This window comes from Nicotiana tabacum, chromosome 6 (genome assembly GCF_000715075.1).
Source record: "Nicotiana tabacum cultivar K326 chromosome 6, ASM71507v2, whole genome shotgun sequence".
NCBI classification, from domain to species: Eukaryota; Viridiplantae; Streptophyta; class Magnoliopsida; order Solanales; family Solanaceae; genus Nicotiana; species Nicotiana tabacum.
In genome coordinates, this window is record NC_134085.1 from 64921893 (window position 1) to 64938586 (window position 16694).

Sequence of the window (16694 nt, forward strand, 5' to 3'; positions counted from 1 at the left end):
AGACTTCGGTAAACTTCTCTTATCCTTGTAGAAGGATTTCGTCCTTTTTGAGCTTACATTAGATAATCCTATAATGACAATGACGTTTGAAGTACGAGGTGTAATAACATGTCCCCTTAGAAAAATTTGTCTTCGAATGTTAACTCTTAAAGGCTTGCGAAAATGGGGCGTAACATAATTAAATCACTTTATATACTTTCAAAGAGGATCTTATTTCCAAGCATACATCAATTAACTTACGATGTACTTTCACGTTTAAAAATATGGGGTGTAACATTTTCCCACCTAGATTGTGTGGTTTTGAGGTGTAATATTGGGAGTTTGAGGCTAGGGATTTGGAGAGTTTGAATTGGGGATTTTGGGGTCGAATTGGTGTTGGATTTTGGAAAATTTGGTATGGTTGGACTCGTGGTTGAATGGACTTTCGGATTTTGTGACTTTTATGGGATTCTGAGATGTGAGCCCGGGGCTGACTTTTGAGTTTACTTTTTGACTTTTGATTAAGAACTTAGCATTTTCTTATGTAATTGACTCCTTAGCTCGTGTTGATTGTATCGAATGCCGATTCGCGAGGCAAGGGCTTGCTAGTAGAGTGATTCGAGTTGCTTGAGGTAGGTATCATATTTAAACTAGGTTGAGTCACCGTTGCCTGAGTTGTTATGATAGCCACGTGCTCTTGGGTGCACACACGTGTAGGGATGATTCCATGTGCGGGCACCAAAATTGTATATTCATGTTGGGGTATGCTCGGGCTCCTATAAGCCGAGAAATGACTATTAAGCTTCGAGCTTCGATATCTATCATGTGGTAACAGTTTATGTGATCTAATTGAGCTATGATGAGTCTACTTAAAGGTGAAATTGTTGAACAAACTTGATAAATGCTTTTCATTGATGAAATTGTTGGATTAAGCTACGATAGCACATGCCTACACTTTAACATGTTATTTACACTAGTCCAGGGATAGAAGAATCATATTTCATCCATTATATATCTGTATACTTGCTTGACTGCTCCTATATGATATTCTTGGATTGTCGCACGTGAGTTATCTGTGCAGCACATGAGTTGTTCGTGCGAATCCATATATTGATATTATTGGCACGTGAGTTGTCCGTGCAATACGTGAGTTATCCGTGCACATCCATATATTGATATTATTGACATGTTTGTGTCGCATGTGAGTTGTTCGTGTCGCACATGAGTTGTCCGTGCAGATTCTATTGTTAGCACATAAGTTGTCCATGCAGTGTGTGGAACTTGTTATTTTCTTGATCATTTATCTTATTTACATGTGTTTCTTTCCTCTACATGCAATAATACTGTTGAGCAGGGTATTTGAGAACCAGTGCACAGGCACACATGGATATTCGTGTCACGATGCCTTATGAACTGGCCTTAAATGTTATATTATGTTAATAAAAAGGGGAAAGAATTGCACTGAATTAACTAATGACCTCAACAAATTAAGATTCTCTTACCTTGCGTTGTTTATTTGCGATACTTATTAAGTTGGTCGTACTTACACTACACCCTGCACCTCGTGTGCAGATCCAGGCATTTCCGAGCACGAAGGTTGTTGATCGTGGAGTCTACCTGTTCGGAGATCATCGAGGTAGCTGCTTGGCATCCGCAGTCCTTGATGCTCCTTTCCCTATCTTTCAGTTTTATGTATTTAGTCTTGCTTTCTAGACAGTGTACTTGATCATGTTGTCATATATAGATGCTCATGTACTCGGTGACACCCATGTTTTGGGAATTTTTCGCATGTAGTTATGATTTTTATCCAGTTATGAGAGTTATGTTTATTTAAACCACGTTTCAGTATATTGTTCATTCAAAGTGTTGGCAAATGTGTGGAATGCCAGCTTGCCTAGTACCATGATAGGCGATATCACGACGGGTTGGTTTTAACGTATATAAATTAAACTAATATTAAAGGTGAATCCTTCAAAACATGATACTTTTATATTTTATTTTTATTTTCAAGATTTTCATTCAAATTAATAGCATTTTTATTTTAAGCGCTCTCTAATTCTTTTATTTTATTATTTTGTGAGAACCTCCATTCCAATTAAGTTTTTTTTGCGGGGGGAAAGTTTTCACTTATAGTATTATTTTAATTTATATATTTGGGTGGAGTCACTCATATTTTAAAGGAAAAATATAAAATAGACCGGTCACCGAAACTAATTGCATTTGCTAGCCAAAAAATATGTAAATGTATATTATATGTATATAGTACACATATATATAAATATATATTTTATCGGCTATTATTTTTTAGAGAGGCTAAAAATATATATATTTTTCCTATTTTAATAGGGCTATTATTTATTAGACTGGAAAAAAATCTCGAATAAGAAAATACTTCCGAAAACTGTATTTTCCAGTCACGGTGATATGAAAAATAAAGTTATATGAAAAAAATCATAGTTATATGACCATTTGTAAAATTTATCCTGAAATTATGAGTCATGGAGCTAAAGAAAATGGTTTACGATATTAACGTGTTATGTTTTAAAAATCCATTTTGTACCCTTTTCCCATTTTTATTAAAACAAGGAACCAAGCAAACTACTTGAGATTAGGGCTGCTCGGTGGGCCGGGCCTGAACCGGACCGGACCGGGCCCGCGGTCCTAACGGGCCTGGTGGGCCGGTCTTGGTGGTCCTCCTGAGCCCGTCACGGGCTGGTCTTCAAGGTTGAGCCCACGAGCCCGGGACCGTTTAGCCCGGGACCGTCAGGCGGGCCTGGGCCGGGCCTGGCGGGCCCAACGGCTATTTTTTTAAAAAAAATAAAATAAAAAAATTTAAAATTCTCCAACGGCCATATTTAAAATCTAGCCGTTTGGGCTGAAAATATGACCGTTTTTAAGTTTAAAAAATGGCCATATGGCCCCCAAACTTTATTTTAACCCCAAACTTTATATAATTACACTTTTCCCCATTTCTCAACTATAAATACCCCCTCATTCTTTCATTTTTATTCACCAATTCATCAATATCTCTCAATATCTCTCAATCTCTCTCAATCTCTCTACTACAATTACTTAATTTATTGTTGAAATTTCGTGAAAAATTGTGAAGTTGTTGAATTGAAGTTTTCAAGTGTTCAACGATTTTCAATTTTCAAGAAGTTGTTCGGCAATCCGGTAAACTCGTTTCAACTCTTACGTTTTTAGAATATATTTTTGTGTGGTTTAGTTTGCATAATTATAATTAATATGGCATTTACTTTGAAAAAAATGTTTGGTAAAGGAAAAGATAAAACCGGTGAAAGTAGTGGCCAACCAACTACCCTTCCCCCGGCTCCCCGACCTAGAAAAGATAAGCAAGTTGAAAGTAGTCGCCAACCTAGACGTCCTCCTCCTTCTGTAATTCTTGATAGTGATCACCCTTGTTTTCAATTTACCGATAGTGAATTTTATCATAATGTTGCACCAGGTGAAAGATTAGATGATGAAATTATGAATGCTCTTTATCCTAATGAAACCATCTTAGAAAATAATGAGGAAAATGAGGATGATGATGAAACCCAAGCACCGGATTTAGATGATACACCTACTAGTCCTCTTAATAACCCAACTGATGCACCGGTCGACCCACCTGTAGAAACTCCTACTTTTAATAGAGAACCTGCTAAACGCCTAGAAACATCATTAGTTTGGAATTTTTTTACTCAAGTACGAGAACAAAATAAGGCTAAGTGTAAAACTTGTGGGAAATTAATGGTGCATAAATATACTGGAGACCGTAGCGGCACGGGTAGTTTGACTAGGCACATAAAAACACACCCTAGAGATAATGATAGATTTTTTCAAATGAAAGCGCAACTAGAGGGGACAAGTTTCAGTCAAGCAAGACTGCAAATAGGTGATCATAGAGCGTCTATGAGGGATAGCTTGGAAAAATCAGTATTGTTTAGAGATTGGATCCGCTCGGAAAGAAGAAACTTTGGAATTGCAGAAGCACAACCGGCGATAGATGAAGCTTATGAAGAAATGATAGCGGAACTTGCGGAGGATTCGGCTTCGCCCGGAAGTGGTGATGAACAAGCTTCTTTTCCACCACCACCAACGCAACCTCCTCCGAACCTTGAAGGATTTATGAGATTTGTTAGAGATAATACATAGAATAATATGTAACTTGTATTTTGGCACATCTTCCTTAGTTTTTTTTCCTTCTAATGGTGGTATTAGTACCTTGTTGTGCTCATTCTATTGGGGGAAGGATGACTAAGAAAGATATGCCATTTTTTGGTAATAAAATTTATTGCTTCTACCCATGAGCTTCTTTTCGCAATATTTCTTTGTCTATACTTAGAATTATTTATAAGCTACAATATATACATAATATACAATATATATACTACAAAAAAATATATAAGAGAATATATATACATAAGATACAATATAATATACTACAAGAAAATATATTATGCGAAAATATATACATAATATACAATATATATACTACAAGACAATATATTATGCGAATATATATACATAATATACAATATATATACTACAAGAAAATATATTATGCGAATATATATACATAATATACAATATATATACTACAAGAAAATATATTATGCGAATATATATACATAAGATACAATATAATATACTACAAGAAAATATATTATGCGAATATATATACATAATATACAATATATATACTACAAGAAAATATATTATGCGAACATATATACATAAGATACAATATATATACTACAAGAAAATATATTATTATGCGAATATATATACTATAAGAAAATATATAAGAGAATATATATACATAAGATACAATATAATATACTACAAGAAAATATATTATGCATGACAATTTAGTGTTTTACTATTGTTTTGTTATTTTCTTTTTCGTCAAGCACTTTAATAATTAGATATACATATATACTACATATATATTTTTAATATAGCCATGATACTACAAGAAATTGTCTTTAAAAAAAAAAAAAACCCGCTAGGTCTGCTAGGCCCACGAGCCCGGCACGTTAAGCACAGGACCATGTGGGCTTAGGCCCGTCACGGGCCGGTTCCACCCATTGAGCCCACGAAGACCGGGACCGCCAGGCCCGGGACCGCCAGAGCCCAGGACCACGAAGCCCGGGACCGCGAGGCCCGGCCTGTTAGGCCCACTAAGGCCCGGCCCCGGGCCAAAAATACAGCATTACTTGAGATCTTGCAAGAAAAATAGGAATCCCATGAATAATTAAACTACAATATGAATATTTTCTTAGTATGCATATTCTCAGTTTTAGTTATCCAAATTTCTCAAAATTTCTTCAACCAAACCAATCTATCACGAGCTGAGCTATAAACAAGCTCAGTCGTGAAGAAACAAAATTGGGGAGAAGATACGAAGAAGATGATAGAGAGGGATTGGATAATATTTGATAACCGTAAATATGTACATCTGCCAGCTAAATAGGAATCCAGGAATCTAACATTGGATTCTAATGTAACAACCTATTACACCATTGCTAACATGTATCCCTTCTAGAAGCAATTTTATGGGACTTAATTGTAAAAACAAGAAAATAAAGATAAGGACTAAATTGAACATAGTAAGACTTAAGGACCTCTACTAACTAAGCTTAATTCGTGACAATCCATTTCCCTTTAAGGCCTCAAGGGTCATAATTTGGAAACTGCGACTGAATGAAGCTATAATCTTCCCAAGTGACTTTTTCTGTATGTAAATTCGCCCACTATATCAAGACTTGCACAACTGCATCATTTCCTCTTTTGATCATTCTTCTATCCATGATTGTTATTGGCTCTACCAAGGGCTGGTCATCTACAGAACAAACTGGAGGATCAATGAATGGAACAACATGAGACCCTATTTTTTTTCTCCAGCTGAGATATGTGAAAACATGGTGAATTTTGGCAGAAACAGGCAATTGAAGCTCATATGAAATAGGGCTTATTTTCTTAATTACTCGATATGGGCCATATACTTGGATGCCAGCTTCAGATTGCTCTTAACAGAAATAGTAGTCTGTTTATAAGGTTGAAACTTGATGAAAACTCAATCTCCAACTTCTAACTTCCTTTCAGTACTTTTCTTGTCAGCATAAAATATTATTCTCTGTTGTGCCCTCTCTAAAATTTTCTTCAGACTCTTGTCATTACTTGCCTTTCTTGCAACCATTGATCAACTTTAGCTACCTTAGACTGTGTCACCAGCTCAAAGGAGATTTGAGGAGGGTCATACCCGTATAAGATATTGAAAGGGATTGACTGAGTAGTTGTGTGGTAATTGAAATTATACCAATACTCAGCTAGAAAAAATTATTTGTTCTAATTGTTGGGTCTGTGCCCACTCATGCATCTCTCCACATATTGATTCACCCTCTAAGTTTTCCCATATGATTGAGGGTGATATGTAGAACTGAATTTTAACTCTACCTTCAACCTCTTAAACAACTCCTTCCAAAACAAGCTAAAGAATATTTTATCCCTATCACTCACAATACTAGTAGGCAACCCATGTAGCTTATAGATGTTTTCCATGAACAATCTAACAACTTATACATCAGTAAAAGGATGAGAAAAAGATAAGAAATGTGCATACTTGTTGAACCTATCCACAATAAAGAAGATTGTATTCTTCCCTTCAGACTTGGGAAGACCTTCAATGAAATCTATGGTTATATGATCCCATGGTCTAGACGGAAGTGGAAATTGTTGCAGTAGCCCCAGATATGCTATATGCTCTCCCTTACACCTTTGACAAACATCACACTCCAGAACTACCTTTTTTACATCAACTAGAAGAGAGAAGGCCAATGAAAGATAGCCTTAATCATTTGCATAGTAGCAGTAACTCTAGAATGACCTCCCAGACCTAAAGAGTGAATTTGTTGCACCAATTATTGCCTCAATTAAGTACCATTTCCTACCAACAACTTGCCTTTATACTTCAGCAATCCATTTTGTAGGGTCATATTGGTTACTGCAACAGGATCAACAAGCACTTGAGTCATGACTTGGGTTACTTCTTGGTCTCCATCATAGCTGTTGTTGATATCTTCCATCCATTTTGGCTGAATTTGAGAAATTACACAACACTCATCACCAACATCATGCATCCTAGAGAGTGCATCAGCCACATTGTTCTCAGTACCTTTCTTGTAATGTATCTTATAGCTAAGGCCTGTCAGTTTTGTCAATCCTTTGAGCTAAAGAGAGGTAGTGATTTTTTGGTCCTGAGGAACTTGAGACTTAAGTGATTAGTTCTGATGATGAAGTGGTTTGGATGTAGGTAGTGTCTCCATTTATCAAATGTATCAATAAGGCTATCAACCCTTTTTTCATACGTTGACAGGCCTTGATACTTCTTGCTTAGAACTTGATTTAAGTAAGCCACTACTTGTTTATTTTGTAAAAGTACAACACCAACTCCAGTACCACATGCATTTACTTCAACTATAAAAGGTTTGCTAAAGTCGGGTAGTGTCAGTAAATGAGTAAAAATCATTATCTTATTCAGTTTTTACAATGCCTCAATTGCTTCTTCACTCCATTCAAATGCTCCTTTCTTAAGTAGAGAAGTAAGAGGTCTACTGAGCTGAGCACAATTTCTTATAAACCTTATGTAATAACCTGTATGACCAAAGAATCCTCTCAATTCCTTAATAGTTTTTGGTTGAGACCATTCCAACATTGCAACTACCTTGCTAGAATCAGTATCAACTCCCTTACTAGTGATCACATGTCCTAGATACCGATTTTATCCTGAGCAAAGGCACATTTTGATCTTTTGGAAAAGACATGGCTTTCCCTTAATAGCTACAACACAACTTGCAAGTGTTTCAGATGATCCTCAAGAGACAAACTATATATCAGAATGTCATATAAAACTAGTAAGTATGAACTTTCTGAGATATGGCCCAAAGAGTTGATGCATGAGAAATTGAAATGTTGTAGAGGCATCAGTGAGGCCAAAAGGCTTCACCCTAAATTTTCAAAAGACCATGGTGAGTCCGGAATGCAGTTTTGTGCTCATCATCAAATCTCATTCTTACTTGATGATATCTAGATCTAAGATCCACATTTAAGAACGCCTTTGATCCATGGAGCTCATCCAAGAGGTATTCTACCAGGGGGATAGGGTATTTGTGTTTTCATAGTCAGAGAGTTTAATATTCCATAGTCCACACAAAACCTCCAAGTATTATCTTTCTTCCTCACAAGTAATGCGGGAGAAGCCAAATAGGAGTGGCTGGGAATCACTATTTGAGATTTCAATATCTTTCCAACTATGTTTTCAATGGCATTATTTTGATAAAATTAATACTTATAGGGCCTCAAATTGAAAGGTTGAGCCCCCGATACCAAGGGTATTGAATGATCACAAGTCCTAGAAGGTGGCAACCCTTTAGGCTCTTCATAAAGATATAAATGTCCTGATATAGCTGCAACAACTTAGTAACTTTTTTAGGAAGTTCTGTTTCACTTGTGGACATATGAACTGTATTGTGGATGCAGATAGCAACCACAATGCCCCCAGATTACTTAAGAAACACTTTCTCCAATTTGTCCCTTTCTATTGTAACCAGTTTGGGATCTTCTTGATGACTCAACAGAGTAACCCAAGTGTCACCTCTGAAAAATGATATACTGAGGGGTATAGTGTATAACAACATAGGGGTAACCAAGTTTAACCAATCCATGCTTAAAACCAGGTCACATTCACCTACTTGTAGCAACCTTACATTAAAATAGAAGGGTTCCTCGTGCATCTTCCCATAAAAGTTAGGACAAATGGCCCCATTGTACATATATAATCTCCATTAGCTACCTTCACTTTCATTGGAGCATAACTAGGGATTTCCTTATATCTAAGGACCTTGACTATTTGTGGATTCACAAAACTATGAGTAGGCCCACAATCGATCAAGATTGTGATAGATAATTTCTTAGCATACTCCTGAATCTTTATGGTTTTAGAGGAAGAGCTTGTCGTCCTCATAGCTACACATAATGATATCTCACACTGCTCTTCTTCAGGACTCTCCTCCGTTCCCACCTTATTTTTAACTCCACTACTTTCCCCTTCCTCCTAAATAGCTTGCACTTGCCCCTCTGGTTACTCCACTTCCCAAGAAATAACATTCAATGTTTTAGGTTTACACCGATGGCCAAGATGGTATTTCTCCAGACATCTATAACAAAGTCCTTTGTCTCGTGGTACATCAGAAAGTTGGTTTGGTTTGAAGGAACTCTGGATTTGGGGACCAAAGCTCTGTTGTTTGAGTTCTAGGAATTGGTTCCTTGATAGGGTATAATGGCTCTGGAAGTAGGTTGGGCATTGTTTGGGATATAGATTATTCTGGGATTGGTGGATCTAAGTAGGGCTTTAAAAGAGGCTTCATAAGAGTTAGCAAAGTCAAATGCATCCATAAGGAAAACTAGATTTGCTAGTCCTACTAAAGGTTTTAATTTGGATTTAAGGCAGTGATATAGTTGGAAATAAAATGAATATCATTCAAGAGAGGTTTTACCAACAATATGTATGAATTTTAGCTCCTCGAACTTCTCCTGATAACTTTTCACACTACCTATTTGTTTAAAGTTGTTAAATTCATCCACAATATCAATGGGTCTCACACTCCCAAACCTCATACAAAATTTTGCGCAAAACAAGGGTAGTTAGTCCGCTTATTCTTCAGAATATGTTTATCAAACTATATATCTGCCTTGTCTTTCATATACACAACCACATAGCTCATTTACTTATTTAGGGGTCTAATAAATTTCAAAAAACTGCTCACATTTACAAATCCATCCCTTGGGGTTAAGACCATTGAACTCAGAAAAGTTTATCATGGCTTTAAAGGGTTATGAATGAGGGTCTGCATTGTTTACAGCTGGTGCAGTGATTGGTAAGAGAAGTAAAGGAAGGTTAGTTGCTGATACAATCATAGTGGTCAATGGAACAATGTTCCTAAAGGGGATTGGAACTGGAAATAATAAGGATGTGACAATGGTAGTAGGTGTTTGAGGTGTGTTTGGGTTGGCCATTAACAGAGGAAAACTGAAACCCCTGCCTACATGGTAGCTAGTTGGAGTTGAAATCGGGGTTACCTGAGCCTAAGTGTTCGAAGTTTGCTCAGATTCTCGCACAATTAGTGGTCCTTGAGCTGAAGGCACCATTTATCTAGGAGAAGCAATGGTTTCTGCCCTCTTCAAGGCGTCGCGTTGAGAAACAATTAATTCCAGCCTCTAGTTCGTCTCTTGTGTTTCCCTTAGTTGAGAAGAAATCTGATTTCGATTGGATTCCAGTAAATCAAAACGCTGCGCATTATCCGTAGCCAAGGATTCCAGCTGGATTTTGAGTTTTTTCATGCCTTCTTTAAGGCCCTTGAATATTTGAGCGTCAACCATCGTTATCCGCAAGAACCAAATGACTCTGATACCAATGTCACGAGATGAGTTATAAACAAGCTCAGCCGTGAAGAAACAGAGTTAGAGAGAAGAGAGGAAGAACATAGAGAGAAATTGGATAATATTTTTGATAACCGTAAAATGCGTACATCTGCCATCTAAATGGGAATCCAACATTGGATTCTTATGTAACAACCTATTACACCATTGACTAACACATGTCCCTCCTGGAAGGAATTTTATGGGACTTAATTGTAAAAACAAGAAAATAAAGGTAAGGACTAAACTGAAAATAGTACTCTCTCTGTTTCAATTTAGATGATACATTTTTCTTATTAGTTTTCAAAAACAATGACATATTTCTACAATTGAAAATAATTTAGCTTTAAATTCATCACTTTATCTTTAATGAGAAATTTTTATAACCATACAAATGTCGTGGTCCCACAAAACTTTTACTCCTTAGGCTTTTAAGATCACAAATTAATTTCGAAAGCTTTTTTTCCTTAAACTCCGCTATCGCATCTAAATTGAAATAGAGGGACTAAGGATCTCTACTAGCTAAGCTATTCGTGACACAATCACCAAAAACATTGGGTCTTCTGCTTTTTATCGCACATATGAAGAATATAGAATACAGTAATCTTATATTAGTGCATGCTCAAATTAGATAATACATAAGATAGAAAAAAGTCAAGAGCCGTGTTTCTTTATGAACCATAGTTTCTTTGTATTTGTCATTAAATCCATTATCCATGAATTTCTTTTTTGTGGCACGGAGGAATTCTCAGACATACCCCACACAGAGACACACTACTCCCATTAGTTCTTCTCTCTATTGAGGTGTTCCCCCCATAAGCCATAGGTCCAATGGCCACCGTATCCCCCAAGTTAGCCACCGGCATTCTCCACATCCCATCTCACCCCCACCCCCACCCCCACCACCGCAAACCACCTTCCCTCTTCCCTACAGCCACCAATAACTTCAGTTCATTCACAGCCAACAGTAGTAGTAGCAGCATTAGAAGTAGCAATGCTAAGGTGAACAGGCTAACATGCAAGGCTACAGAGGTTTCAGTGGCGGAGGGGTCGTCGGCGTCGGGCGGAGGGGATAATGGGAAGTTCAATTGGGTGCCAGTGGTTCCGCTGTCAGCACTGCCGAAAGGAGAGAGACGTGTAATTATACAAGATGGTGAAACTATACTGTTGCTTTGGTATAAAGATGATGTTTTTGCTATTGAGAATCGTTCCCCTGCTGAAGGTGCTTATAGTGAAGGCCTCCTTAATGCCAAGCTCACTCAGGTCACCTCTCATTTTCTTTCCTTTGTCTAATTTATTAATTTTACTTTGTTCATTTCTAACTCTTAATTATTTTACTCATTTGTATTAATATGTTCTTTGCTGATTCTCTCTCAGTGCCATAATTAATCTCTTTGCTAGGTTAGTTCAGTTTTTCTGAAAATAAGATCTCCACATTTAGAAATGAGCCGAAGAGCTAACTGCATAAATTAAGGCTGACTACATAACACATTTAATAATCTTGTTTAAAGATCAATTCCTGGAAGCCAAAGGAGACAAGAATTATGGGTTGGAAGGAGTAGTTGATTGGGATTATAATTTCTATATTGATCACATTTGGTTGCTCTCTTTCAGTTTAGTCAAAGAAACATTGTGATTAAACAAACCCCATTTCCTAAATGCTCCTCTTTTAGTGTTTCGTATGTGAAATTATTAATCTAGTGAAGTTATCTTGTGTAAGTTTCTTCCTCTGCCTTATCTTGTGATTATGGCCAATTCAAACACAACTTTGGGGATAGTTTAGCCATTTAGGTGTAGGAGGTTCCGTTTTTGCTACCGTCTGCATGATGATTGGTGAATGGATGCAAGATTAGTTGCGTCTGTATTCGGGAACTCAAGTTAGTGAGCGTGACCAAGACTATCCAATGGCCCTTGTCATTTACATTGATTGAGCTGGTTGCTGTTGGTTTCTCTATGTGAATGCTATAGGGGAAATTACGATTTCCTAGATGCCAGTGGGGGTAGCTTTTTTCTTAGGAAAATAACCATTGCAAAATAAAGTGTAGAAAACACCAAATTTAGGCTCATTTGAACAATTATGGAGGGAATACTCTGTGGAAGCTTTTAGTGTAGTCTTATTTGACAGTTTTTAAGGGTCTGGTATCCGTATTCTTCTTACCCTTGCTACTATCCCAATGTAGTAGTTCATTAGTGATCGAAAAAAGTCAAAAACTTTATCCAATGTGTTAAGAAAACATGTATTTGTGTCTAGCTCAACTTCAGAAGCCAGCTCATAAGGTAAGATTTGTCCTAAACCAGACTAATACCATACCTTTAAACATTGTGAGCCTCTAACGCTCTATGCATCCTAGGGTGGACCCTGGTGCATGAATAATATAACATGGGAACTAACATCAGGAATGGTCTAGCTCAAATATCATGTTAACAAAAATTGACCTTGAACACTAGTTCAACCTCAAAAACCAGGCTTATTGGGTGAAGATTTTCCAAAACCATATAAACAGACTGCCACCCCATACCTTCAACCCATGTTGGACTCTAAGAGAATGCTAGTTGCCATGGCTGATATAGAGCCTGTTTGGCTTAGCTGATTTAGAGTAGCTGATAAGCATTAGATGCTGAAAAGCACTTTTAAGTGCTGAAGTTGATTTAAAAAATAAGCAGTTATGTGTTTGGATAAAAGTGCTGAAATTAATAATAAGCAGCTGAAGAACTGGGTATACGAAGAGTTTTGTTTTAAAAAGAAGTATTGTAGGGATAGAATAGTAAATATTTTGGTCAAACCTAAAGTGCTTATAAGCTGAAATTTGATAAGTTGGGGGAGACCAACTTATGACTTTTGGCTTATTTTTGACTTATAAGCACTTAACTTATAAACACTTTTAATTTACCAAACGCGTAGATAAGCCAAAAAGTGATGATAAGCCAGTTTGACCAGCTTATAAGCTTAGCCAAACACCCTCATATTTGTCATGGAAGTTGTGGATCTTCTCTTCACAAGGTTGGATTGAGGGGCCAAGTACGAGTAAGTGGAACTCTTGTTTACTTTTTAGGAATTGTTTTTGTTCATCATAGAGTCCTCTTCCAACTACTTTCAGTCAGTAAATCAAAATTCTGCACAGCTACGGGTTTATGCATTACATGTGCGTAGATGTGTTTGCAAGCTGTATTGGAGTACCTTTGAACATCTAATTTCCTTTCTATCTACTAAATATAAACTGCAGAAGAAGCTAGGAAATAAATTCATATTGTTATTAAGCACGTGAGTTGCCCATGGGAATAAGTTAACTGATACGACATAATGCACGTGAGGGGCACATAGGAGCCTGTTAATTTTTTGTAAATAATGCCTTTGAGGGTACATTGGAATCTGTTAATTGATACTATGTAATTAATCGCATGGCTAGTTTGTTAGATTGCTAGAATGGTTGTTATAACTGCCTTCCGAGCTTGCTTCTATTGAGCTTTCATTGAAGGCGCGGAAACTTCTATTGAGCTTTCATTGGATTTTGGAATTATAATGCAATTTCTATCTTCTCCCTCGATGCTATTCTCTCTAATGTTCTTCGCTGTCAATTCAATTAGGATATCTGTGCAGTAATAATTCCATTCCCTGTTCCTTAGGAGCACCACATCTGTGAATTTTGGTTTGAGTTTGTATTACTCCTGCAGGACTTCACTTAAACTTACAATTGATGCATGACGTTACACAGTTAGTAGGAAACCTCTAAGGTCTGCTGTTCATGACATGACTACTCTAGCATTCTGTTCTCCATAGATTTTTTTCAGCCTAAAAGTATAAAATTTTCTGGATTCTAGTAGAGTTTAAAAGTTTATGGCAATTATATGTTTCGCTGAAAAGTTAAAAGTGGTTAGACAACAGATGAAATAAGATATGGTGAAAAGACTTTCTCAAAAAAAAAAAAAAAAAAAGATATGGTGAAAAAATGGCAAACCATTAATTCATTTCATTTACATAGAGAACGTTGAAATGCTACATTTTTCCAACAATATACAACTAGCCAGTAGCCGGGATGTCACCCTTACCAGTTTTTTAGTTCTACGTAACGTAGGCTACTAAATGAAGGTGCTACTATAAAACAAAAAAAAGTGCTTATTCGAATGCGCTGCTGCTGCTGCATAAAACTTCCTTGTCATGTTACATTAGAATTCTTGTTGTTCAAATATTTGATGCTATTCTAGATGTGTTTAGTAACGAGTGGCTGTTACTAGAATAATGATGTTTCATGCTTCACATAAATTGTGCATTTGTCCATGCTGACAATATGCAGTCTTTCTGAATTCGATAATGTAAAAGCATAAATCTCAAATTCCTGCAGGATGGATGTATCGTGTGTCCAACAACAGATAGCACATTTTATCTGCAAAATGGAGCCATCAAAGAATGGTACCCCAATAATCCTGTGTTGAGAGTCCTTACTCCTGCCTTGAGAAATTTGTTTGTTTATCCTGTTAAAACGGACGATGAGAATATCTATATTAGCATGAGAGGAGGCGGAAAGGTTGACGCATCTGCAGAGATTGTTTTCAGCGGAAAGGCTCAACCTGGTGTCACAGCATCTGACGTCAATGTAGACGAGGTAATAGAACCAACCTAATCTTTGTTTATTTACAAACTCGTCCTACATTCTGATCTGATTCTTCTTATTTGATTTAGGTAAGAATGGTTATCGACGAAGGTCAAGAGGCCTTTGGATTCACTGGAAGGAATGAGCTGATAAATGGAAAAGCAGCAGTAATTGGTTTCCTATTGCTGTTGGATTTTGAACTCTTGACCGGTAAAGGTCTTCTCAAAGGAACAGGGTTCTTGGACTTCATTTACTCAGTTTCAGATGCTTTCAAATGAAACCATTTCACTAATGGAAAATTTCCCTACTAAGTATACATAAATTCTTACTCTTCCTCCGTCTTTTTTCCCTTTTCCTGTTTTTCTGACAAATTTGCTTTGGTTTCAAATAAGCTAAAACAAAGAATGTTGATCTTTTTATATGTTGTCCAATTTTATGGATTAGTGAATTATAGACCATTGAATTCCAGCTGAAGAATGTAGAAATCCTCCTGTTTTGTATAATATTAAATAGTATGTGCCTTTGAGTTGGAGTATTTTTTTGTCCGTCTTCCTTCCTTTGTTAAACTGTTTTCCTGGTCATGTTATAGGTTCCATTCCAACGCAAGCAAAAATTGCTAATATTATTTTCACTAAGGATTGTACAGAATGAAGATACAATTTTTACTCTCATTGAAGGGTGAAAGTGAGAAGAGAAAACTTAGTGAAATTGACTGATATATGACAATATGTTGGAACTGCGTAGCTAAGAATAAGAGGTTGAATTGCCATTTTATCATAAAATGTAAGCTCGAAGAAATTCTCCAGGGACAAACCGAAAAAGTTGGAAAGTAAATTGAGAAGAAAACCCAGGTCAACTTATCTATACGACTTATATTGTGTCTCAAGAAGGTAATTTGTGTGCACAATTTTTAATTGCAGCTAGTTATAGCTGGTTAATTACAAATTTACACTTATCTTGTAAAACATATTTATATAGATAATGCATGTAACTTAAATTTCATCACTTAAAGGGTCAAATAGAGTCAAAATACTAATTAGTAGCAGAATTCTTGTTTGCTATTTTACGTCTTGAGAGTGCGAGCCTGGCTCACTCTTCCCTTCTTCTTCCATGGTCTAAGAAAGTAATATAAATATACTATCACCACATTTTAATCGAATTATATCACTCTATTAGCTATAGTTCCTTATAGGGGTGTACAAACCAAACCGGAAAACCGCACCAAACCGAAAGGTCAAACCAAAAAAACTCGACTAAATTTGGTATTGACCGCACCAAACCGAAAAGTCAAACCAAACAGATTAAAAACTCCGACTAGGTTTGGTTTGGTATTGAGTAAAAAAACCCGAACCAAACCGACATATAAATATATAATTTTGATATATATTTTTTAAGATTTTATATAGAATTTTCTTTAAAAATGTCTAGAAATATTTGGGATTTTCTTACGTGATATAATATATAATAGAATATGAAGTGCCCCATATTTATTAACCTTAAATAATGGATTGTATGATCACTTTCTTATCAAGTGTTACTGAAATGCGTCAATCTCTTTGTTATTTCATATTCATATGTCAAGATCATTAAATTTTTATATCTTTTTCGAATTTGAAGTGATTATTTAGGTATCGTATTGATTTTTAT

The 16694-nt window shown here is 36.3% G+C and overlaps 1 protein-coding gene across 1 annotated transcript; it reads left to right on the forward strand.

Moving 5' to 3' along the window:
- The first annotated feature begins 11179 nt into the window (after positions 1-11179).
- On the forward strand, positions 11180-15582 carry LOC107785797 (uncharacterized). The gene is made up of 3 exons (XM_016607172.2): positions 11180-11721; positions 14799-15059; positions 15137-15582. Exons 1-3 carry the CDS (start codon positions 11290-11292, stop codon positions 15323-15325), a joined length of 882 nt encoding a protein of 293 aa, XP_016462658.2. The 5' UTR covers positions 11180-11289; the 3' UTR covers positions 15326-15582.
- The last annotated feature ends 1112 nt before the right edge of the window (positions 15583-16694 follow it).